Here is a 25260-nt window from a genome sequence, read left to right as displayed (position 1 = left end):
TCCGCTCTTCTCCCTCCTGCAGGAAACAGCATCAGATGACGCGGGCGGGTTGCACCGCTCCCCTCCCGGAGGCTCCCGGCGGCTGGGACCGGGAGTTCCCGGAGAGATTGGCCAAGAGAGGTAGAAGGCGGGCAAGGTATTACCGAGCGCCCCCCTCCCACACCCACACCCCATCACAACTCTCAGGAAAAGCCTTAGGTTAGGTTGCCCGCTGCTCAGGGTCGAGGGGGATCTCTGCGAAGTCAGACAACAGTCCTTGAGTCTGAGTTCTCATTAGCAAAATCGCGCTTGCGATTGCCCCAAATCTGAGTCTGGCCTTGGCTATGAAGTTGCAGGGCTCTTTAAGCTTCGTTCTTTTCATATATGAAATAACAAGATACCCTGCTTTGCAGCGCTAGAAGGGATAGGCATAGAGGATTGGACCTTCAGAATTAGCTACACGTCAAACTCGTGGAACCATTTAAAATTCCCTTCCTTTCACCCGAGAGACAATTCGCTTTTTCGTGTTCTGCTCCAAACAGGCAAAAACCTGAAGCTGTCGTTCAGCACTCTGCCGGGGATTGAATTCAGTGAAGAGCCTTCAACAACCTCTTCGTTGGTTCAACTCACTTGCCTTGTATCTGTCACTTTAAGAAAAACTATGCCATCCTGTTCGACTACTCAGGCCTGTTCAGGATTCCCTCTCGGCTCCCTCTGAGCTCTGACCCGGAAGTAGAGGGGCGCAAGCCCAGCGACAACCACGATTTACGGTCTAGCACTAAGTGGGGCGGCACAGGTTGGGGGCGTGACCCGGTAATGTAAACTGGAAGTAGCCGTGCGGAGTCCCAGCTCCAGTTCTCCTCCGCCTCCTGTCACGGATTAGAAAAGCTTTGCGCCAATCATTCCGCCGTTACCCAATGACGAGCCGCTCGGGTGCGCGCATGCGCAGAGCCGCTTCCCAGTTTTGGGCTCTGGATTCAGACTGCGCCGATGCCTGAAACACCTCTGCGTCCACTCAGTGCGCTCCTCTGCGCTTGCGCACTTTTGCCGCCAGGTTTTTCCTTTTCCGGGTCCCGACTGGTTCTAACGGGCGCATGCGCCAATGCAGGCTGGCAGCTCGCGGCTCCTTCTTCCGGCCTCCCCTTTGCGCCGGCACCGGTAGAAGCGGGGCGAACGCAGAACCCCAAGAGAGTGACCTGCGACCCCGGAAGTGGACCTCAGGGTCCCAAGGCATTCCCGGGTTCGGAGCCAAGGGAGCTATCACCAGCACTCCGAGAGCACCCACTCCACGCCCACCTCTGGATGCCGCCGACGGGTGCCCAACCCGTGCCTTGCGTCTGCCTTCCAGCTCGGCCCCTCACCACAGTTCTGGGCCTCTGGAGGGGGCTCAGGCCCAGCCTCTGATGCAGCCCCACCCCTGGATCCCGGCCTGAGCCGGCTGACTGCCCGGGCCGGCCCCGCCCCCTGCCCGTGCCCTCGCCCCACCAGTCCCCTCCCCCGCTGGGGGAGGCCATGGCGTGAGCTCTCGGTCATACCCCGGGACCCTCGGGCGTCAGGCGGGGCATGGGCCGGGGGCCGCCCTCATGAGGGTCCCGGGAGGAGGGCGTGCGCAGCAGCAGCTGGGCCATGGGGTCTCAGGTGTTGCAGATCCTGCGCCAGGGGGTGTGGGCCTCGCTCACCGGCGGTTGGTTTTTCGATCCGCATCAGAGCACCTTCTCCAACTGCTTCCATCTCTATGTCTGGATCTTCTTGCTCATCTTTCCCTTCCTGCTGTACATGGTGAGAGCTGGCCACCACCTGTAACTACTGGGGGAGGGAGGGCAGCTGGGCAGGGCGGGCACGACGTCTCGAGCCCTGGGGTCTTAGAGTAAGACTGTCACTGGAGAGTTTGGGCGTGTGTAGGGGGAAGATCAAGTCTTTCCTGCGTGGGGTTACCTTGAGCACCTCATTTAATCTGTTTCTCCGGTTAATCAGAAAACTGCTTTTTTACGGGATCTTTGTACTGTTGCGTGTAAGGGTGAGAAGTTTTGTGATCCGAGGAATCTTAGTCATGACAGTGGTTGCAGGTGCCCCCTCAAGGGAGCAGGGCTTCTGTGAGAAGGGACTGAACTTACCTGTCACCTCCAGGTCCTGCCCCCCAGCTTGATGGTGGCTGGAGTATACTGCCTGGTGGTAGCTGTCATCTTTGCTACTATCAAGACTGTGAACTATCGCCTGCACGCCATGTTCGACCAGGGCGAGATTGTGGAGAAACGCAATTCTACCATGGGGGAGCAGGAAGAAGAGGCTGCCCAGGGGGACAACAGTCTTCCCAGGTGGGTAGGGTATCGGCTACCCCAGTGATTGCTGTTTCTCTGTGCCTGTGTTTTGGAAGTTAGAGAGGGCAAAGGGAATACTGGCTCTGAACACTTGTTGCTGTCAGTCTTAGAGCTGTCAAAGGGGCCCTTGAGGAGGAAGGAGCGTTAAGGATGGTGAGAAAGGGTGGAGAGAGATTAGCTGAGAACTTAGGCTCCACTCTTCCCTCTGTTGCAGGGACCCTGGTGTGGAGATGACAGTGTTCCGGAAAGTGAGCTCCACACCCCCTGTGCGTTGCAGTTCCCAGCATTCTGTGTTTGGCTTCAACCAGGTTTCGGTGCGTAGGGCCAGCCTTGGGCTTCTGTCCCTGCTCTCGGGGAGCCAGTCCCTGTTGTGGTCCAGTTCCAAGCCTGCTTACTCTGTTTGTCATCCGTGCTCTCTCCTCTCTCTTATCAGGAACTGCTGCCCCGGATGGAGGATTCTGGGCCCCTCAGAGGTAGGTGGCTATTGTTCTGGGCTGGATCGTGGTGGCGTGGGACAGGAGGACCTAAGAGGACCCCAGGGTCCTGGTGACATCTATGGTGCTGTGGTTATAGACATCAAGGAACTAGTCCGGGAGCAGGGCAGCAACAACGTGATTGTAACCTCGGCCGATCGAGAGATGCTGAAGCTCAGCTCTCAGGAGAAACTGAGTGAGTGGGCATGGTCGGGAGGGGTCTGGCAGGAGTACCAGATAGCTTGCGCTTGTACCTGCTTTGTACTCCTGAATGGCATCCCCTTGGTGTCCCTCTCCTGGTCTTCCCCTCAGAAAAGCAGGGCATGGGATTCCCTTAACCTCTAGTTGCCTTTGTCACGCCCCCTTCTCTCATTCCATCTTCCTTTCTTCTGACAGTTGGAGACCTTCCCCAGACACCCCCAGGGGTTGTCCCAGACCCCTCTCTCCCCAGTACCGACTCCTCTGAGCGTTCTCCCCTGGCTGGAGATGGTGTTCCCTGGGGTGGGAGCAGTGTGGCTGACACGCCCATGAGCCCCTTACTGAAGGGGAGCCTCAGCCAGGAGCTAAGCAAGAGCTTCCTGACCCTGACGCGGCCTGACCGGGCCCTAGTGAGGACCAGCAGTCGGCGGGAACAATGTCGAGGAACTGGAGGCTACCAGCCCCTGGACCGGAGGGGCTCAGGTGACCCCACGCCCCAGAAAGCTGGCTCTTCAGATTCCTGTTTCAGCGGCACTGACAGGGAGACTCTGAGCAGCTTTAAGAGCGAGAAAACCAACTCTACGCACTTGGACAGCCCCCCTGGTGGGCATGCCCCTGAGGGCAGCGACACAGACCCTCCCTCAGAGGCTGAGCTGCCTGCCTCCCCAGATGCTGGGGTCCCCTCAGATGATACACTTCGTTCCTTTGACACAGTCATTGGAGCAGGGACACCACCAGGCCAAGCTGAGCCGCTCCTGGTTGTGCGGCCTAAGGACTTGGCCCTACTTCGACCTAACAAACGGCGCCCCCCCATGCGAGGACACTCCCCACCTGGCCGTGCCCCGAGACGGCCATTGCTGGAGGGCTCAGGGTTTTTTGAAGATGAAGACACCAGCGAAGGTAGTGAGCTGAGTCCAGCATCCAGTCTCCGGTCTCAGCGCCGCTACAGTACTGACAGCTCATCATCTACTTCTTGCTACTCCCCTGAGAGCTCCCGGGGTGCAGCAGGGGGTCCTCGGAAGCGGCGGGCTCCTCCTGGGGCTGAAGAGGGAACTGCTGTGCCCCCTAAGAGACCATATGGGACCCAGCGGACTCCCAGTACTGCCAGTGCCAAAACTCACGCACGTGTGCTAAGCATGGATGGGGCAGGGACTGATGTCTTAAGGGCTCCCCTGGCTGGCTCCAAGGCTGAGCTGGAGGCCCAGCCAGGAGTGGAGCTGGCTGCTGGTGAGCCTGCTGTGCTGCCTGCTGAAGCCCGCAGGGGACCTGCTGCCAACCAGCCTGGCTGGCGGGGGGAGCTGCAGGAGGAAGGTGCTGTGGGGGGAGGTGAGTGATGGCCCCAGGGGTAAGGGTGAGGGAGGAGACCTGGGAGGGTTGAGTTTAGGTAAAGGGCAGGCTATAGTAGACCTAGGCAGTATCAGCTTAGCCTCCATGTTGGGAGGCAGATGGATGTGGATTTAGTGGTTAAGAATGGTGGGCCACACCTCTTGGGTCAGCAGAGCCCAATTGCCTGGCTCCAGTGGTGAGCACCTGAGCGTCTGTTTCCTAAGGACATCATCTTCCACACTCATCCGTCTGCCCACCAGTGGGACAGGGAAGATCATTGTCATCCTTATTTCCAGATGAGAAAACTGAGGCGTGGCTGACTAAGATGCCCTGACAGGGTTCCTGAGACCAAGTGTACTAGGGCTAACCTTTAGCTCAGTGCTGGAGCACCTGTCACTTAATGTTTGGGGCTTCTTTCTGGGCAGCACCTGAGGACACAGGTCAGCGGGAATGCACAAGCAACGTGAGGCGGGCTCAGGCTATCCGGAGACGACACAATGCAGGCAGTAACCCTACCCCTCCAGCCTCTGTCATGGGCTCTCCACCCAGGTGAGCGTCTGCCCCCTGTCTGCAGGGCAGAGTGGCCATCTGACTCCTCCTGGTGCTAACTTAGGGCTTCTGCTATCCAGCAGCCTGCAGGAGGCTCAGCGGGGCCGGGCTGCTTCCCACTCCCGGGCTCTGACTCTGCCTTCTGCTCTGCACTTCGCTTCTTCTCTGCTGCTCACCCGAGCTGGCCCCAACGTCCACGAAGCCAGCAATTTTGATGATACCTCTGAGGGTGCTGTGCACTACTTCTACGACGAGAGCGGTGAGCCCTTCCCCAGACAGCCTCGTACATCCTCTGTGCCTCCCACGGCATCTGTGGCTGCCCCTCGCCAACAGCACTGTTGGCCGATGATGTCTCACCTGGCTCTGTGGCAAGTGCTTTACCTGTGCTGCCTGATGTCATCCTTGCAGCATCTCTGAGGTGTGGGTGTCATCATCCCTGCTCTGCTGATGAGGAAACCAAGGCACACCTGAAGCTACAGGCTGAGCTAGTGGTAGAACAGAGCCGTATCCAAGGCAGGCTGACCACAGGGCCCAGGCTTTTGATCTTTAGGCCCCTTCCTGTCTAACACTTGGTCCCCAGGGCTGGGCTGTCATGGCAGGGGACATATCACAGGGCTCCTCCTTGTTTGTTGTCCCTGATGCCCAGTTAGATCAGTCCTCGACAGTGCTGTCGTTCTTCTGTCTCAGGTGTGCGGCGGTCATACACCTTTGGCCTAGCTGGAGGTGGCTATGAGAACCCTGTGGGGCAGCCAGGGGATCAGGCAGCCAATGGAGCCTGGTGAGTGTCCAAGCTGGGCTTCTGTGGGCCTGGTAGGCTGCATTTCTGGGGAGCACCTGAACCCGGTGTTCTTGCTGTGATGGGACAGCACAGGCTAGGAGGGGAAGGTGATAAGGACACTGGGGCATGATGCCAGGCTTCCAAGTCTAGGATGCATAGTACTGGCTTCCCTGGGAGGAGGGCAGAGGAAACACAGCTTTCATATGTAGGACAGGGCCTGCAAAAGAGACGCTTCTGCTCTCTCCCTTGTGACCCCAGTGTTCTTGACCTGTGGACATTCCAGTCATGGGGCAAACAGCCCCTCTGCTTGGACTTGGTTTTCATCTCACCAGGTCCCAGGGTTTGTCCATAGCCTTGAGCCTCATTGCTGCTGTACCCACAGGGACCGCCACTCACATTCCTCCAGCTTCCACTCAGCTGATGTGCCTGAAGCCACAGGAGGCCTGAACCTGCTGCAGCCCAGGCCGGTGGTTCTTCAGGGTATGCAGGTGCGCAGGGTGCCCCTGGAGATCCCAGAGGTGAGCAGCAGCTTTGAGAGATGTGGAGGGAATGGACAAGGTGCATGTAAGCAGAAGACTAAGGGTGGCCTGGGTAGATTGCCTAGGCACCCCAGGAGGGATAGATTACCCTCAGGAAGAGCTTGTGTCCCCATCTTTAATGGCTGGCAGAGGTTGCACAGGCTTGGAGCTGAATGGCTCCTGAAGTCCTCTGTTTACTCTCTGAATGTGTCTGGTGTGTACCTCTCTGGTCCCGAAGCAGGAGCAGAAGCAGCTAGCAGGATAATGGATGTTTACAAAGATACTTATAGAAATGGCAGTTCAGTTTGTCCTGTGCCTGGCAGTTTACAGGTGTGATTGCCTGAAGTCACCTGTTAATGTGCCTTCTCACGGCATGGTTATTGATAGTGTCCTTTTTTTATTTCTAATAGACTATCACTTACACAATTATTCCGGTAGTAACAGAAATAAGAATGTATAAAACATGACCTCACCTATTGTCTCGGCTTCTACATGAGCCCTGACAACATAGTGGGGTCCTCACAACATCACCCAAATATGTTCTCAGAGTTCAGAGAATAGTCCTCAAAGGATTAACTCAAAATATCTAACACCTAAAATCACAGATGGACCTTGAATACTGCCAGAATCCACCATGCGCTAGTTTGTGTGTGTGTTTATGTGTGAGACAATGGGGATTGAATGCTGGGCAAACATTTATCACCAGGCTATTCTCCCAGCATCCTCTTATTTTTTTATTGTTAACCTCACTTTGTAGCACAGGTAGGCTTTGAATTTGTAAATATCCTGCCACAGCTTCCCAAGTACCTAGGATTATAGGTCATTGCTGCCAGACTAGGCTACCTTTTCTTGACTCGGTTATTTTATGTAACCGTTTCTGTAGAGTCTACAGCATCATCCTCGCTGTCTGTGTAGCTGTCAGCTCTGGGCTCTCTGTTGTGTCCTGCAGATGTTGCATGTGCATGCCCCTCTCTCTCTGTCCGTCTCTCTGTCTCTCTGGGTGTGTGTGTTTGTGTGCATGTACACACATACAGGTATATTACAGTGTATGTGTGGAAGAGTCAGTTTTCTCTACCTACATGGGGTTCAGGGATTGAACTCCAGGCTATCAGGCTTGTGTGGCAGCTACCCTCTGAACCATCTCAACAAGCCATAAACACTTGTTGAATGAACCCAGCCTAAAGAAGCTAAGTGCTTTTCTCTGGGACACTCAGCTCTAGCTTGTCTTCAGAACCAGGTGTTGTATGCTCCTGAATGCGGTTGTGACAGTGGTGGCCCCATGTTGAAGGAGATATCGCGTATGCTAGGTCCTAAGGGTCAAAGTAGAGATTTTGCCTGAGTGGGGAACATGGACATAAGACTTGGTGACTCTGGCACCTGGCAGTCCATAGCAGCATAGCTGTGTCCTAGGAACCTAGAACTAGGAGCAAGCCCTTCTGATTGAGTCTGAGCAGGCCACAGGACCACTAGACAGTGTGACCTTGGTGTGTTGAAGTACATGCTCAGTCATCTTACCAGTGTGTTGGGAGAGGGATGATGATAGATCATGGGGGTGGCGGGGCTGATGGCCGCGGCTGTGGGGACTGCAGTTTGACCTGCTGGACCAGGACTCCCTGCACGAATCCCAGGAGCAGACACTGATGGAGGAGGCACCGCCCCGGGCCCAGCACAGCTATAAGTACTGGTTTCTTCCTGGCCGTTGGACCTCTGTGCGCTATGAGCGTCTGGCCCTGCTGGCTCTGTTGGACCGGTGAGTACCTGCAATTATTATTTACTACTCCCCAGAAAGCTCTGGGACTCTGGTCTTCCAAACTCTGACCTATGGAGATGGTCATGCTGTCAGAGGTCCTGAATGGCTCAGTTGCTGGAGGCTGCATTGGATTTTTGTTGTTGTTGTTTTTGGTTTTTGAGAAAGGGCCTCATAAACCAGGCTAAGTTCAAATTTGCTATGTAGCTGAGGCTAGCCTTGAACTTATGGTCATCTTGTTTCCACCTCTCCTGTGCTGAGGTTACAGGTGTGCTGTACTGTACCTGGCTTGATTTGTTTTTGGGACAAGGTCTTGTTTGTAACCTAGACTGGCCCAAAATTCTCTCTGTAATCCAGGCTGGTCTAGACCTCCAGTGATCCTTCTGCCTCAGCTTTGAAACTTGTAGAACCAGAGCCCTGAATCACCACCTGGCTGCAGTGGCTTTCTTTGGGCTCCTCTGGAGTACAAAGGGGTTGGGTCCATACAGGGTTACCCTTCTCTTCAAGCCTTTCTCAACACGAATGGTTCCTTACTGAGTTCGCTTTCCAGGATCAGTTTTTCCTTCCTTCTGTTCTGTTTGCCTGAGTGCTATAACCTAAACAGGTTCATAAACTTGGTTATCTCAAAACCTTTCCCTGGGGGCTGGAGAGATGGCTTTGTGGTTTAGAGTACTGACTGTTCTTCCAAAGGTCCTGAGTTCAATTCCCAGCAACCACCTGGTGGCTCATAAACATCTGTAATAGGATTTGATGCTCTCCTCTGGCCTGCAGGTTTACATTGCAGTACACTCATATATAGTATGAATAAATAAACTTTTAAAATTATTTTTTAAAAAAAGTTTCCTGTTTTCAGAGGAGAAACAAAGGCCAGAAAGTCAGATAAAGAAGTCAGATGACTTTTGTTTGCCATCAAGGAGTTGGGCCTAGATCCCACAGCCTGGCTTCCTGTCTGTCACCCTTGTTCCCCTCCTGTCACTGGGGACAGGTAGGGTGCTGCCCATGTCCACATCATGGCATCGTGCTGTGCACACACTGTAGCTCATGTCAGCATGAGCAGGAAGTGGACATAGCCAGTGACCCAGCAAGATGGTTTTCAGAGCAAATGCAACCTGATCTCTTCCCTGTGAGGTCAGAAGTTTGGCTTTTCAGATGCCCAGAGGTGGATCTTTAGGACAGAGTCCTGTCTCTCCTACTTCTTAGAAACTGGGGTGGGAATCCGTGCCCTGACTCACATGTCTTTGTAGGACAAGGGGAATCATGGAGAACATTTTTGGCGTTGGACTGAGCAGCCTGGTGGCCTTCCTGGGATACCTGTTGCTGCTCAAGGGCTTCTTCACTGACATCTGGGTCTTCCAGTTCTGCCTGGTCATCGCCTCCTGTCAGTACTCCCTGCTCAAGGTCAGGCCTGGCTCCCTGAATCCGCAGCTTTCCTGGGCCAACCCTTTTCCTTTTCCAGGTCTGAGGGGAGGTATAGATAATCTGGTTAAGGTCCCAGTAGCCAGCTACCCGTCTGACAAGTACAGACACTAAGACTTAGCACAGTACAGGGTCTTGCCTTGGCCACTTACTACTGCCTAGTGGTAGAGCTGGTCAGTCTTAGTGCTTTCGTTCTTCAGTGGGCACCAGTTCTTGTTGCCAACATAACCGTGTCTCTTCCAGAGTGTGCAGCCTGACGCAGCATCTCCCATGCATGTGAGTACCTGTGGGGCAGTGCTCTGGCCAGGAGGCCCTCGGAGGGTCTGAGACCAAATGCAAGGCCATGGCGGGAGAGGGGCAGAGTTCCCTGATCACCGCTTTGCTCCCAGCTTCCCCAGTTTTCTAGCTTGGATGTGGCCAAGTCTGGGGTGTGTTGACTGTGTGCACATACCAGCAGGGTGGTCAGCGGGGATACCCAGTTTCTCACTGGCCCATTCCCTAGGGCCACAACTGGGTGATTGCATACAGCCGGCCTGTCTACTTCTGCATCTGCTGTCTCCTCATCTGGCTGTTGGACGCCCTGGGCACAGCTCAGCCCTTCCCACCAGTCTCCCTCTATGGCCTCACGCTCTTCTCTGCCTCCTTCTTCTTCTGTGCCCGAGACGTGGCCACTGGTGAGGCGGGGCAGGGCGGGGTTGGCCCAAGGGAGTGAGTCTGGAGGGTGGGCCCGGGGAGGCTGGCAGACTGACTGGACTTCACTCACCCTCTGAACAGTGTTCACCTTGTGCTTCCCGTTCATCTTCCTCCTGGGCCTCCTGCCCCAGGTCAACACCTGCCTCATGTACCTCCTGGAGCAGATAGATATGCATGGCTTTGGAGGCACAGGTATTGTGCTCACGGGTGGCTTAGGTGGCAGGGGAGAGTGTGAGGCCAGGAGGGTCCACAGATTGGGCCTACAGCTCTAGCTCTTACAGAGCCTCCCCTGCGTTCTCTATTCTGGCTTCAAGGGCCCTGTCCTCCCTTCCTCTCTTTCTTTTTTTTCCCCTCTCCTCTTTCCTCTCCTTTCCCCAGGCAAGTGATTTCAGCCCAGAACACTAGAAACTCTGAGGGGTGCTTTGGGGAGGGAGATCTTATGGCAGTTGAGGATCAGTGGAACATGGTTGAGTTGGAGATGCCCGTAGTGCAGAGCTGGGTTTTTACCTACTTCTCCCTGCTCACAGCTGCTACCAGCCCGCTCACTGCGGTCTTCAGCCTCACCCGAAGCCTGCTGGCTGCTGCCCTGCTTTATGGCTTCTGCCTCGGGGCCATTAAGGTAGTGGTGGCCTATAGGATCTGGGCTTGCTGAGCCCTATGGGGTTGTTGGGACAGGGCTGTGAATTGGGTTCAGCAGTGGCTTCTCATGTGGGACACCCACTGTCTCTCCCACACTTACCTTCACCACCCCTGACCAGCATGGGTTCTCTCCTTTAGACACCTTGGCCGGAGCAGCACGTCCCTGTCCTCTTTTCAGTCTTCTGTGGCCTCCTGGTGGCACTGTCCTACCATCTGAGCCGGCAGAGCAGTGACCCCACTGTGCTCTGGTGGGTGCTGCATGTGCCTATTTATGTGCATACATGTGACTCTGAGTGTGTGTATGTGCATGCCTGGAACTTAGGCGGTCAGTGCATGTGACTGGGACTGACAGAATCTGTGTAAGGAAGGGACTGCGCCTGCCTTGATCTCTGACTCGTCTTCCCTCCAGGTCTCTAGTCCGGAGTAAGCTCTTCCCTGAGCTAGAGGAGCGGAGCCTTGAGACAGCCCGGGTGGAGCCCCCAGACCCACTGCCAGAGAAGATGCGCCAGTCTGTGGTGAGGGATGTGGGATTCTGGCTGCTTTGGCCCTGGGAAAGGCGTGCCTATAGGGCAGGCAGTCAAGCTGTTTTTCCTGGCTCTGCAGCGTGAGGTCCTGCACTCCGACCTGGTGATGTGTGTGGTGATCGCTGTGCTCACCTTTGCCATCAGTGCCAGCACCGTCTTCATTGCCCTGAAGGTTTGTGTGGTAAAAGTCATCCCCCTCTAGGTTCTGATAAGAGTCTGCTGGACCTAAGGGCCCTCTGGAGCCCACCTCAGACTGAATTGAGCCTTTGGCCTCTTTCCTACAGTCAGTGCTGGGCTTCGTGTTGTATGCACTGGCAGGAGCTGTGGGCTTCTTCACACACTACCTGCTGCCACAGCTCCGCAAACAGCTGCCCTGGTTCTGCCTCTCCCAGCCTGTGCTGAAGCCACTGGAATACAGCCAGTACGAAGTGCGAGGTGAGTGCCTCCTGCCCTCTTCATCCCCATTGCCTGGGCTGGGCAGAGTCAGGTTGGAGACATCCTAATGAGAAGTATGGTCCTCTTGGCTGAGGGTGTCAGCAGAGGGCACCTGGTACCCATACTGCTTTTAGACTCTCTGTGTCTATCTGTGCCTTTCACTGTCCTGGTACAGTTTCTTCTATACTTTTTTTGGTTTTTCTAGACAGGGTTTCTCTGTAACTATGGAGCCAGTCCTGGAACTCACTCTTGTAGACCAGGCTGACCTCGAACTCACAGAGATCTGCCTGCCTCTGTCTCCTGAGTGCTGGGATTAAAGGCGTGCGCCACCACCGCCTGCCTCTTCTATACTCTTAGCCTGTACACTGCCTTTGTCCTGCCTTTCTGCTTCCATTCTAATGGAAAAGGAATCCCAGCTTTTAAAAAGGGTTTTCACAGCCTGACTTGCCACCTGTGGCTCAGAGCCATCTAGTACTTGCTGCTGGCAGTATTTTTTCAAAAGTCTTCCAGGCTGTATTTTAAAATGTTTTATATGACCCACAACTTCAATCCCAGCACTCTGGAGGCAGAGGCAGGCGGATCTCTGTGAGTTTGAGGCCAGCCTGATCTACAGAGACAACTCCAGGCCAGCTAGGGTCTATAGTAAGTCCCCGTCTCAGAACAAAAAGCTCTTCTAGCCTCTACTTAAACATCTTGGTTGGTGGGGCTGGAGAGGTGGTTCAGCAGTTAGAGCATTGGCTGCTCTTTCCAAGGACCTGGGTTCAATTGCCAGCACCCAGGTGTTGGCTCACAATCTGTTGTTACTCCACTTCCAGGAGGTCTAATGACCTCCTGGCTTCCAAAGGCACTGCACACACATGGTGCACAGACATTCATGTAGGCAAAATATCCATACATATACATTTTTTAAAAAGACTCTTAATTGGCTGTACAAAGGTCATATTACTTATTGCTTTATGAACATGATTTTGTGTATGTATGAACACACTGTGCACATGTGGCGGTCAGCAAACAGTCTTCAGGGTTGGTTCCCTCTTACCGTGTGCTCCTGAGACTTTAACTCATCAGGTTACCCCTCCTCCTTCCAACTTCCTCCCTTGTGCCCTTCCTCCTGCTAATTCATGGTCTTTTATTTTTTTTTTTTTGGTTTTTCAAGACAGGGTTTCTCTGTAGCTTTGGAGACTGTCCTGGAACTAGCTCTTGTAGACCAGGCTGGCCTCAAACTCACAGAGATTCACCTGCTTCTGCCGCCCAAGTGCTGGGATTAAAGGCGTGCGCCACCACCACCCGGCTTCATGGTCTATTTTCTTTAATTGTTGTTACACATACAGCCTGCTCAGTTCATATAATGTTATTTATATGTAGCGCTCGTTTTATCTCAAACAATGGGAAATTTTGCTCCTGGGACAACATCCCCATTTGTCTTCCTCTCATTAGCTTAAGCCAAGAAAGCTTGCCCCTCAGAAGGTCATCATGACCCCCTCAGCCCTCAGCCTATTCTATATAACCTTTGCACATCTCTGGTGGGTCTCTAAGAGGTATTTGTTTGTTTGTTAAGTTAGTTGTTGTTGTTGTTTTTGTCTGGTTTGTTTTCACAGACTGCAAAAACAGAGCAAATCCCCCAGCCCCCAGCCTGTGACATGCTAAATGGCTTTGTGGAGCCCCTGCCCTGCTGGGCTCTTCATCCTCATTCAGGGCTGTCAACAGTATTCCAATCCCCACTAGGCAGACTCTCCAGGAGCCCAGGACAGCACAGCTGTTCTGCCTACCTTTCGGAGTGCTTATGGCCCTGTGGTGGATCATCCTCTGGGCTCCAGAGTATGGGCCATGTGGAGGACCAAGTGCTAGCAGACATCCCTGCCTTCCTGTTGCAGGTGCTGCCCAGGTGATGTGGTTTGAGAAGCTCTATGCTGGCCTGCAGTGTGTTGAGAAGTATCTCATCTACCCTGCTGTGGTTCTCAACGCGCTCACAGTAGATGCTCACACGGTTGTCAGCCATCCAGACAAATTCTGCCTCTAGTGAGGACCACTCACTCCTCTCTCTCATTCTCTGTCTCCTTCTTCATCAATTCCCACTGAGGAATGGGTAACAACTAAGCAAGGCAAAGTAGGATCCCAGCTCTTTTGTTTTGTTTTTTTGTTTTTTGAGACAGGGTTTCTCTGTAGCTTTGGAACTTGTCCTGGAACTACCTCTGTAGACCAGGCTAGCCTTGAACTTACAGAGATCCCCCTGCCTCTGCCTCCCGAGTGTTGGGATTAAAGGTGTGCACCACCACCGCCTGGCAGGATCCTAGGTGATAATGAGCTATCATTTGGAGCAAATGTGTCTCCTATCATATCATTCCAAGATACTGAACCTAAGAATCATTGGCACAGAAAAGGGGGGTGCTATTCTAGTCAACAGCAGGTGCCTAGGGTTGTATTCAGACCTATTGGTGAGAGACATGTGTCTGTGCCCACTCCTCCCTAAGGCCCTGCCATGTCTGAATGCCTGCCCCACCCACAGCTGCCGGGCATTGCTGATGACTGTGGCTGGGCTGAAGCTGCTCCGCTCAGCCTTCTGTTGCCCACCCCAGCAGTACCTGACCTTGGCCTTCACCGTCCTGCTCTTCCACTTTGACTACCCTCGGCTCTCACAGGGCTTTCTGCTCGACTACTTCCTCATGTCCCTGCTCTGCAGCAAGGTAAGCTGATGGCTTTGACTTGGACTCCAGGTTGACACATACAGAGCAGAGCTGTTGAGAGAGGGAGTATGCCCTGGTCTGTCACGCATTGCTTCAGTTGTGTGCCTTTGCAGTGGCCTGAGGAAGGGATTCCTCCACCTCTCCCTACAGAAAGCAGGTTGAGGCTTGAGGGGAACTTGCATCAGGCCCTCATGAGAATTGGTGGCTAGTGTTGAGTTTACAGCAAGCTTCCTCAGGATCAGCAATGTCAAGACCTGACCTTGTCACCAGGATGTTGTAAAGCCTCTGAGGTCTGCCCTCTACCAGCCCCCACCAGAGCCCAGTTCAGAGCTGGGAGTATATATTCTAGGGACTGGGTGTATAGCTATTCTCTTGGGCCGTGGGTTCCCTACTCAGGCTTGGGGGTCACATTGATCAAAGGATCACTCTGCACATCATCCTGAGTGCCTACCATCTACCATGGTACTGGGACTCACAATTGGCTCCTGATAGTTTTCTCATATTTGATTTTTGTTTGCTGGCAAGCTTCCGTACTAGGTCTCCTCCTGCTTTTATTTATTTGCTTAAATTTGAATTCAGAGCTTTGATTGTGCTAGGTAGGCGTTCTACTACTGAGCTGTTCCATCAGCCCTCTTGACTTCTTGAGATAGAATCTCACTGAGTTACATAGGCTTACCTGAACTCACTCTATAGTCCAGGCTGCCTTCAAACTTGTGATCCTTTTAAATATGTGAAATTATTAGAAACCTGGACCACCAGGCTTCACTCAGACCCCTCTGAGGGTAGGGTCTAGGTCAGCTCTCTTGAAATTTCTCCTGAAATTCTCATTAGTGACTGAGTGACATGACCTGAGAAAGTCGTTTACCTTCCCTCCCTTTATCTGAACTGAACCGTCCCCATCTGTGAAAGGAAAGGAATACGACGCTCACACTGCCATTGTGGGAATTAACTAGTGCATGTTCTTTAGAACCAGTTAAAAGTTCCCATGGCTTCAGGTGTTCCAAACCAAGTCCAGAAAGAAAGGGCTGGGACTATCTTGAAGTTCATCCCATTGGGCTGGTGTCTGGAGGCTTGGCAGATATTGCCACTTTGTGTGACTTTGTGTGTTTTATCACCTCTGTCTTGATGACCTACAGCTGTGGGACCTGCTGTACAAGCTGCGTTTTGTGCTGACCTACATTGCACCCTGGCAGATCACCTGGGGCTCAGCCTTCCATGCCTTTGCCCAGCCGTTCGCTGTACCACGTATCCAGCTTCCTGCTATTTCTTTGTGGGTGGGATGTATGTGGAGAGAAGCAGCCTTGGGTTGCAGAGGGAGGAAAGGGAGGCAGAAGGTGCCTGTCACCTCCTTGACTTGTGCCCAGACTCGGCCATGCTGTTCCTCCAGGCCCTGCTTTCAGGGCTCTTCTCTACACCACTCAACCCCCTGCTGGGCAGTGCTGTCTTCATCATGTCCTACGCGAGGCCTCTCAAGTTCTGGGAGAGGGACTACAAGTAAGACTCATGGGAGATAGGATTTGTGGCTAACAAGGAGGTGAGGCCTTGGAGTCCTGGCCAGGCACCACCCAGAAAGGGACTCTGAAACCCACAGCAAGGGTGAGTGCTGGGCCTCAGTGGGGACACGTGAGGTGAGTCTGGTAAAGGCTAAACACGTACCAGGCCAAAGCCTCAGTGGAGGCTCTCTGCCTTAGAACACTCCCCTCCAGGTCCTTTGTGAGTCCCTTTATTTGTTTGAGACTTAACCTCCTTACCTGACAATGGCAGTGATCTAAAACAGGTAGCATCTGCTCATAGCTCAGTGTGTGGGTTCAGAGAGGACCAGGGTGGGACCCTGGGCAGAGGACATGCTGATGGGCTGCCTGGCCCTGCCTGATACATTGTTGCTCTCTGAACAGCACTAAACGTGTGGACCATTCAAACACCCGCCTAGTGACACAGTTGGACCGGAACCCAGGTCAGTAGCTTACTGGCAGGGTGTCCCTTGGAGGGTGCCCTCTTTAACTTGATACATTTGCCCATTTATGTTTGTTTCGGGTCCCAGGCGCTGATGACAACAACCTCAACTCCATCTTCTATGAGCACTTGACACGCTCGCTGCAGCACACCCTATGTGGGGACCTGGTGCTGGGCCGCTGGGGCAACTATGGCCCTGGTGACTGCTTTGTCCTGGCCTCCGACTACCTCAACGCGCTGGTGCACCTTATCGAGGTTGGAAATGGCCTCGTCACCTTCCAGCTGCGTGGCCTTGAGTTCAGGGGTGAGCTGTGCAGCTGAGCTGGTGGGTGAGGAGCAGAGTAAGCAGGGCCTGGGCTGGGACCCATTGCAAGCTCTCAGGCTGCTGGGTGATCACAGGCAAGGTTCCCTTTCTTCCTAAGCCTGGCTTTTCTAGCCTGGCCACTTGCTTGCCAGTGACACCCCACCACCTGCACACACCACCTTTGACCTCATAGGGAGTCCAAGGATTACTGCTGAAAGCTGAGGCCCTGAGCCCTACGCCGGCTTTAGGCCTGCTCTGGGTCTTAACTGAGTCCCTGACAAGCACCATGCCAGCATTGTGGGTAGCTGGTTCCTTGCTCTCAGGAGCTCGTACGTGTTTTGTGCCAACTTGAGACAGGTCCCTTCAGGGCAATGAGAGAGACTCCAAGCACAGCATGTCAGCACCATGACCTTGAGAAAGTCACATTACAAATTTTGTTCTTTGCCTCATGAAATGGAGCAACTGAACTCATTCCTCTCGACAGTTGAAATTATGAGGAGAAAGGGTCTCGGTTAATGCGCTCAGTTAGTAACCTTTACTCGGTGTCTTAGGGTAGAAGCTGAGGGACAGCAGCAGTGGGTCTAGTGCCATGTTGGGCAAGTGGGGATTATCCTCGTGGCTCTGACTGGGTGGTCCTGTCTGTAGGCACGTACTGCCAGCAGCGCGAGGTGGAGGCCATCACCGAAGGTGTGGAGGAGGATGAGGGCTGCTGCTGCTGTGAGCCTGGCCACCTGCCCCGGGTCCTGTCCTTCAATGCTGCCTTTGGACAGCGCTGGCTGGCCTGGGAGGTGACAGCCAGCAAGTACGTGCTGGAAGGCTATAGTATCAGTGACAACAACGCGGCCTCCATGCTGCAGGTGTTCGATCTCCGCAAGATCCTCATCACCTACTATGTCAAGGTATGGTGGGTGGTTGCTGGCTGGGTGGTGACCACAGTGAATGTTCACCTGCTGTGAGTGTGCTGAGTGCTGTCTGTCATCTGGTGTGGTGGGAGCCTGTTTTGGTCAAGAGAAACAAAAGACTCAGTTTAAGATTCTTCACAGTGCTGCCATCAGACAGCAGGTCACAGAGGCCTTGTGAACAAGCCTTCACAAGAGCAAGAGCTCCCCAGTGCGCCTTCCAGAAGGCTTGCTTTAGGCCCTGAGTGTGGAGGGCAGCACAGTCTGGATCCCCTCCCAGGCTGGTGGATCTAGCTATAGCAGTTGGCTAGGGTATGTCTTCAATATCACCAGCTCAGGGCTAGGAGTGTGGTAGAATACATGCCTAGCATGCCTGAGACCCTAGATTCAACTCATAGTACCAAAACCAAAATAAAATAAAACCAGCATCCTTACCCAGGTTAACAATGATGGTGCTTGCTGACAGTGGACATCGGGTACGCATAGGAGCCGAGCAGTGCTGCGTATTAAAGGTGGGCTCTGTGCTAGGCACCACCTGAGCTGCGTAGACTCTACACAAACCTGGAGAAGCCTCCTGCATCCCTTCATAGAAATTGGCTTCTTCTGTAATTCAAGCATTTGGTAGGGCGGCTAGAAGACTATGAATTCAAGGCCATCCTGGACTATATGAAAGGCTCTCCAAAAACAAACAAAGAAAAAACACAGCTAGTTAGATGTTTGCCATGCAAGTATGAAGACCTTATTTCAAATCCTGTGAAAACTGGACGTAATGACATGACCTGTAATCCCAGCACTAAAGAGGTGGATATGGAAGGATCTCTGGGGCTTGCTGGCCAATTAGTTTAGTAAGCTCCAGGTTCAGTGAGAGACCCTGACTCAAAAATAAGGAGCAATTGAGGAAGACAATTGATGCCAGTTTCTGGTCTCCACGTGCACACATAGACACAGATTCTCCACGTACATGCATAGACATAAATGGTTTGCAGAGGTGAAATGCTTGATTGGGGCTTTGGCATTAGAATGTGACAGCCAGGTTCTAGGCTCAGACCTGGCATCTCAGTAGCTAGGTTTGCTTCCCTTGGACTGGAGGCTCTGAGTCAGACCAGAGGGTCTTGAGACCTGTTGAGAGTGCTGGGACAGTGAGGTATAGAAGCTCTGGGCAGGGACTTAGAGGATTTCCAAGTAACCTAGAACATTGCCTCCTCTGTCCTAGCTCAGTTTAACCCTTGAGAAGTAGGGACTTGCAGGCTTTCAGGATAAAAGGAACAATAACGTTTTGTGGCACTCATAAGAGGGGCACTGTGGAAATCTTTTAGTCACTGTTGTGTTGCTGTGAAGAGACACCATGACCAAGGCAACTTAGGAAAGCTTTAATCAGGGCCAGCATAGAGTTTCAGAGGGCAAGCGTCATTATTGCAGGAACAAGGGAGTGGGCAGCAGCTGAGAGCTTATGTCTTAGCCACACGGTCAGGACTTTAGAGACCTCAAAGTCTACCCCCTATAATCTATCTCCAGTAAGGTCACACCTTCTAATCCTTCCCAGACAGTTGTGTGCCTCTTCAGGCCATTCTCGTTCAGACCACCATAGAGTGATGGCTTGGTGGTCACAGGCCAGACCCTATATGCTCTTAAGACCTGCCCTGAAACTGCTCACCTGCTGGGGTTAGGTGAGCTTTCCTCACTGAGGTGTCCTTTAAGGCAGACTGTCCCTTTGCCCCAGGCCTCCCTGTAGGCATCTTCCAGTGTCATGTGTTGGAAAAACCGAGAAACTGTACTTCCTGTTTCTTCTTGTTCTCCCAACCACTCCTAGGGAAGAATTTGTAAGGTTGTGCTCACTCTCCACTTGTACTAAGAAACAAACCAGAAATAGTCCAGATCACTCAGTTGTCAAGGTCCTGTCTACCTTCCTGGCACCTGTGAAGAGGAGTGCTTTAGTCATGGTACCCACTGCTTCCCATGAGTCACATCAGACCTAATGTACCCTGGACTGCTGTGCACCAGGTCCTGGTCAGGCATAGACTGACCACTGAAGTGTGCTTGGCCTTGTCAGCTTTACTGTCCCCTGAAGTTGCCAGTTTGCCTTAGCCTGGGTACCTGAGAAGCTGGGTAGCAGCAGCTTGGAGACATGATGAAGGCGTAGGAGTAAAGTTTGTAAGGACAAGGCAGGGCTCAGGTGGCAGCTGTGCTAGGAGCCCAGGCCATAGCAGTGTTTGGACCTTCTAGAAGGGCCAGACTACACCCTGTCCTTCCTGTGCAGCTTTGGCCATGCTAAGGTACTTCTACTCACATTTTGCTCTTCCCGTGGGCAACGCTTAATAGTGGGTAACAAATAAAATACAGTCTCTGGGCACAGAGCCACTGCTTCCAGCCACTGTCGCCAAGCCTCATACTCAAGGTCTTAGTTTTTGCAGGCTGTGTTGCATTCTTTTTTTTTTTTTTTTTTTTTTTTTTTTTTTTTTTCTGGTTTTTCAAGACAGGGTTTCTCTGTGGTTTTGGAGCCTGTCTTGGAACTAGCTCTTGTAGACCAGGCTGGTCTCGAACTCACAGAGATCCGCCTGCCTCTGCCTCCCAAGTGGTGGGATTAAAGGCGTGCGCCGCCACTGCCCGGCTTGTGTTGCATTCTTTAGTGGACCTTGGGAGGGTGGCACCTGTGTGATGTGAATCAGCTTTCAGACCTCATATAGGCAGTCAGCCAAGTGCAGGAAGGCACCATGGTCCTGAGGCCCATGCATGGTCTGTGCAATGTACCCAGGCAGCATTTTGGGTACAACCAATTACAGAGGTGCTCTTACTAAAAAGTCTTGGACTTTAGTGTCATCTTGAGAATCACTCCGAAGGCATGTCATAGAACACAATGACAGTGTTAAAAATTAACCGCATTAACACATGCCCAGACCAGCTCCTCTCTGACCCAGAAGCAATGCTTTTGGGGTTCTCTCAGGGGCTACGGTGGTACCTAGACTTTAGCAATGCTCTGTAGGCAGGAAGGTCAGTCTGGAGACCAAAGCTTACTCATTCAATCCTGTTCCTGCCTTTTAGTGAGGTGTAAGTCAGCAGCGGGCCCGCACCAGATTTTCTTCTCATCGACTTGTGCCAAGGCCACATCTGTGTAGGGATCTAATGGACATACCCACACCCCGTGTGCTCTACCTGGGGAGCTGCTTGAGCTGTAGTTCTTCCTAGCATATACTCTGGCCATTTTGCTCAAGACAGCCTCCCAATGTCCTACCACAGTTACCCTGCTGAGCTCCCTACTTCCTGAGCACACCTGTCCATGGCCAGCTGTACCACCCTCCTCAGCCTGGGCTTCAGTGAACCTTGGGAGAGGTTCTGCCTCACTCACCAGGCAGATGGCCAGCTCCATCAGCTTCAGCTCAGGGCAGCACATGGAGTCCCATAACCTTGCTGCTTGCTAGCTGTCCCAGCTGTACCAGTGCCTCCTTCCCCAGAACTGCTCCCCGCTTGCCCAGCCAGCAAGGTGTCTTAAGAATAGCCAGATACTCTGAACTTTGATACGAAGTGCATGCCTCTGGCTTTTTCAGAGAAGGTCTTATGTCATAGTAATTTGCCTAAAAGGACCCATGACCCAGGTCATGTAGGTTCCCTGGGCTGTAGGCAGCACACTGTTTCAGCCTCTGACCTTTCTGGTCCTGAGACCTAGATGTTACACAGTGTCTTCACACCCCAGCTCCGTTTGCCCTTTTAGGTGGCAATTGGGCAAGACTCACCTGTGTGAGCCTCCATCCTCTTCCAGATGGGCTGGGTTCTAGGAATGGCAGGAAGAGGACAGCAAGCAGATCTGCTACCAAGTGTGGGAGCCTCTGTAAGTGGTGCCCACTGCTGGCTCTGACTTTGGCCCAGGAGAGGAGTCACTTGCTTGCTTAGCTCCAGAGAGCTGGGCTGAGCTGTGGAAACCGCATCATAGGAAGCATTGTAGCTCAGATTGGAGTGCTTTCTCGCCATTGCAGGGGTTTGGGGTGGAGTTGCACCCCTGACACCTGTCCCCCCCTCTCCCAGAGCATCATCTACTATGTGAGCCGTTCTCCAAAGCTGGAGACCTGGCTGAACCATGAGGGCATCACAGCTGCCCTACGGCCTGTGAGAGCCCTTGGCTACGCTGACTCAGACCCTACCTTCTCACTGAGTGTTGATGAAGACTATGACCTTCGCCTGTCTGGCCTCTCGCTGCCATCCTTCTGCGCTGTTCACCTTGAGTGGATCCAGTACTGTGCCTCTCGGCGCAGCCAGGTCAGGCTACCATTTGCTCAGATCTGCCCCTCCCCCAGACTAAAGATCCTGGGTTTCCTTCACACCTGATGACAGTCTAGACTCAAGCCCCAACCCCAAGTTCTCAGTCCCACACGGAACTGTGCTCAGACTGGGGTCTTTGTGCCATAGCCCGTGGACCAGGATTGGAATTCACCGTTGGTCACACTATGCTTTGGCCTGTGTGTGCTGGGTCGCCGGGCCCTGGGGACAGCTTCACACAGCATGTCTGCCAGGTGAGTGCCCACAGTCCTCTGTCCTTCTCTGAAGAGCTCCACATTCCTGTCGTCTGTGCCTCTTGGTGCACTCTTGTCTCACACGGACAAGACTCTTACCAGTCCTGGCCTTGCCCACTCTTCACTGCTCTGAGGGAGAGATTGACTTCCTTGGCAAGATGGGGAACAGTCCCTTCTGGCTCTCTCCCTGTTGCTAATGTCTTCTCCCCATCCAGCCTGGAGCCCTTCCTCTATGGCCTGCATGCCCTGTTCAAGGGGGACTTCCGCATCACCTCCCCGCGTGATGAGTGGGTCTTTGCTGATATGGACCTGCTTCACCGAGTGGTGGCACCTGGGGTTCGCATGGCCCTCAAGCTTCACCAGGTAGGGAGGAGTGTGCCTGGGCAGAGTGGACAGGTGAAGCCATTTCCCAGCCCAGCAGCTCTGACTTGTCCTCTCCTCTACCAGGACCACTTCACATCTCCTGATGAGTATGAGGAACCAGCAGCCCTGTATGACGCCATTGCAGCCAATGAGGAACGGCTGGTCATCTCACATGAGGGCGACCCTGCCTGGCGCAGTGCCATCCTCAGCAACACACCCTCCCTGCTGGCACTGCGCCATGTCATGGATGATGCTTCTGATGAGTACAAGATCATCATGCTCAACCGGCGCCATCTCAGCTTCCGCGTCATTAAGGTGGGGCAGGTGGTCTTACCCTCCTTGCTGCTCAGGCCCTCCTTGGTGTCACTGCCTTGACCTTTGGTGTGGTCCTCCGCAGGTAAACCGAGAGTGTGTGCGTGGGCTGTGGGCTGGGCAGCAGCAGGAGCTGGTGTTCCTGCGCAACCGCAACCCTGAGCGTGGCAGCATCCAGAATGCCAAGCAGGCACTCCGCAACATGATCAACTCTTCCTGTGACCAGCCACTGGGCTACCCCATCTACGTATCACCTCTTACCACATCTCTGGCCGGCAGCCACCCCCAACTGCGAGCGCTGTGGGGTGGCCCTGTCAGTCTGGGTGCCATTGCCCGATGGCTCCTGCGCAGCTGGGAGAGGTGAGTCCTGGCTGCCACCCCAGCTCTGAAGCTCACTGGGGGCCTCGTGTTCTGGGATCCCAGGGTAGCAGGGGCACAGAGAAATGAGTGGCCCTCCAAGGCCACAGAAAGGAAGTCCTGGAGTCAACGAACTTAGACCCTGAGAGATGTCCCTTTACCCAGAGAGGTCCCCTTTCCCCTAAGCAAAAGACTTTATTTTTTTTTTTTTTTTTTTGGTTTTTCGAGACAGGGTTTCTCTGTGGCTTTGGAGCCTGTCCTGGCACTAGCTCTGTAGACCAGGCTGGTCTCGAACTCACAGAGATCCGCCTGCCTCTGCCTCCCGAGTGCTGGGATTAAAGGCGTGCGCCACCATCGCCCGGCTAAGCAAAAGACTTTAAAAACGAGGGAGCAAAATCTCTTAAGAGATGAGGATCCTTGGGAAGTAGAAAAAGACAAGATCTCCTGAGTAAATTGGGAGTATGGGGACCTTGGGAGAGGGTTGAAGGGAGGGGAGAGGGAGGGAGGGGAGCAGAGAAAAATGTAGAGCTCAATTAAAAAAGCAACAACAACAACAAAAAACCCTGAGAATCCTGAGGCTCAGATGTGAGGTGACTCCCTAGGGCTCAGGAGACTCTCCTCAGCCCTGGCCTCCCTTTCACACTTGTCCCGCTTTTCCACCCAGACTGCATAAGGGCTGTGGCGCTGGCTGCAATAGCGGTGGGAATGTGGATGACTCGGACTGTGCTGGGGGTGGCGGCCTGACCTCCCTCAGCAATAACCCCCCCTTGGCACACCCCACACCTGAAAACACAGCAGGTAAGCAAGCAAAGCTGGGCTGGACCTGTGCCTGAGGCTGTAGCCCAGCTGATATCTTGGCTCTTATCTCTCTCCTCCAGGCAGCAGTGAGCAGCCCCTCCCACCAGGTCCTAGCTGGGGGCCTCGGCCTTCCCTCAGTGGCTCTGGTGATGGGCGGCCCCCTCCTCTGCTGCAGTGGCCTCCCCCTCGGCTCTCTGGACCACCCCCTGCTTCACCTGCTCCCACTGAGGGTCCCCGGCCCTCAAGACCTCCTGGCCCTGGTCTCCTCAGTTCTGAGGGGCCAAGTGGGAAGTGGAGTCTGGGGGGTCGGAAGGGACTGGGAGGATCTGATGGGGAGCCAGCCTCAGGGAGCCCCAAAGGAGGCACACCCAAATCTCAGGTAAGGGACCTGTGGGAGGATGAGATCCCAGGAGGCTCGGGTCTGCTTGTCTGCTCATCTGCCCTCCTTTCCACAGGCGCCCCTAGACCTCAGCCTCAGCCCTGATGTCAGCTCTGAAGCCTCACCTGCCAGAACAACCCAGGACATTCCTTGCTTGGACAGCAGTGCCCCTGAAAGTGTCACACCCACTGGCGCCCCAGGTGACTGGCCTGTCACTGTTGAGGAACGAGAGAGCCCAGCTGCCCAGCCCTTGCTGGAGCATCAGTACTGAGCAGCCCTGACCTCTACTGGGTATCATCCCAAGACTCAGTAACTCAGACTCTGCTGGACCACAGAAATAGACCGACTGGCGTCTGCACCCAGATCTCTGGCTAATTCAGGTGGAGTCAGAACTGAGTTGAACAGACTCTCTTCCTGATCCATGGCCTGGATGCCCCAAAGTGAGACAGGAGCCTCCTAGCCAGGTCCTAAGAACCAAACCCATGGGCTGGTCCCTCTTTGAGCCCATGGCCAGGACTGACTTTGCCCCTGGGCCTGCACTGCCTCCAAGGCTGGTCTCTTTAGCCCCGACCTGGAACCTGACATTTGGCAAGGGTGGACCTGGGACCTGACATGTGGCAAGGGTGGTTTCGTTCCTTCTTTTTGTCATTTTTTTTTTCTCTGTGCTTCAGAGACACCAAATTAATAACACTATTTTTGATTTTGGTTGGCAGTTTCTTTTATGTGGGACTAGGTGAGGTTGCTAGAGGTAACTAAGGTAGGAAGGGTGAAGGATATGGGGTTAGCCTAAAGTTGGGTTCAAGTACCGAGGGTTGCTCTCCTCACCAGCCTGTCTGCTTTTCAGACACTCCTGTATGTGGACAGACTCCAGGCCTAGTGTCCCACATATTCATCAGCTTGATCTTGACCAAAGCCTTACTCTGAACCCCAGCTCTTCCAAGCTTAAGGAGGATTACATTTACACAGAAAGTCTTTTGTTTGTTGAGATAGGGTCTCACTGTGTACTCCCTATGGGGATCGGACTGGCCTCGGACTCAGGACTTAGATCCTCCTGCCTCTGCCTCCAGGGCTCTGGGGTTAATGGCGCCCCCCACTACACCTGGCGTAGGAGGTTTT

At 53.6% G+C, this 25260-nt stretch overlaps 1 protein-coding gene across 5 annotated transcripts; it reads left to right on the top strand.

Moving 5' to 3' along the window:
- Positions 1–59: 59 nt before the first annotated feature.
- Positions 60–24849, top strand: Pcnx3 (pecanex 3). Of its 5 annotated transcripts, none has more exons than XM_026781019.1 (37): positions 60–136; positions 522–1758; positions 2107–2294; positions 2512–2611; positions 2731–2770; positions 2871–2966; positions 3167–4294; positions 4720–4843; positions 4927–5102; positions 5252–5356; positions 5531–5621; positions 6004–6139; positions 7729–7889; positions 9131–9284; positions 9546–9578; positions 9805–9976; positions 10077–10187; positions 10523–10614; positions 10773–10882; positions 11044–11149; positions 11238–11330; positions 11443–11593; positions 13468–13612; positions 14100–14277; positions 15414–15522; positions 15642–15771; positions 16173–16231; positions 16319–16534; positions 17180–17433; positions 21451–21681; positions 21832–21935; positions 22151–22298; positions 22383–22613; positions 22696–22970; positions 23632–23765; positions 23846–24144; positions 24221–24849. In XM_026781019.1, exons 2-37 carry the CDS (start codon positions 1606–1608, stop codon positions 24413–24415), a joined length of 6228 nt encoding a protein of 2075 aa, XP_026636820.1. In that variant the 5' UTR covers positions 60–136; positions 522–1605; the 3' UTR covers positions 24416–24849. The 5 variants fall into 5 exon arrangements, with proteins under 5 accessions (XP_026636820.1, XP_026636821.1, XP_026636819.1 ...); XM_026781020.1 differs by having other exon boundaries at positions 4924–5102; positions 7768–7889; XM_026781018.1 differs by having other exon boundaries at positions 4924–5102.
- The last annotated feature ends 411 nt before the right edge of the window (positions 24850–25260 follow it).

Source organism: Microtus ochrogaster, chromosome 8, assembly GCF_000317375.1.
Source record: "Microtus ochrogaster isolate Prairie Vole_2 chromosome 8, MicOch1.0, whole genome shotgun sequence".
Taxonomy (NCBI): Eukaryota; Metazoa; Chordata; class Mammalia; order Rodentia; family Cricetidae; genus Microtus; species Microtus ochrogaster.
This window is presented reverse-complemented; position numbering and strand designations above follow the sequence as displayed.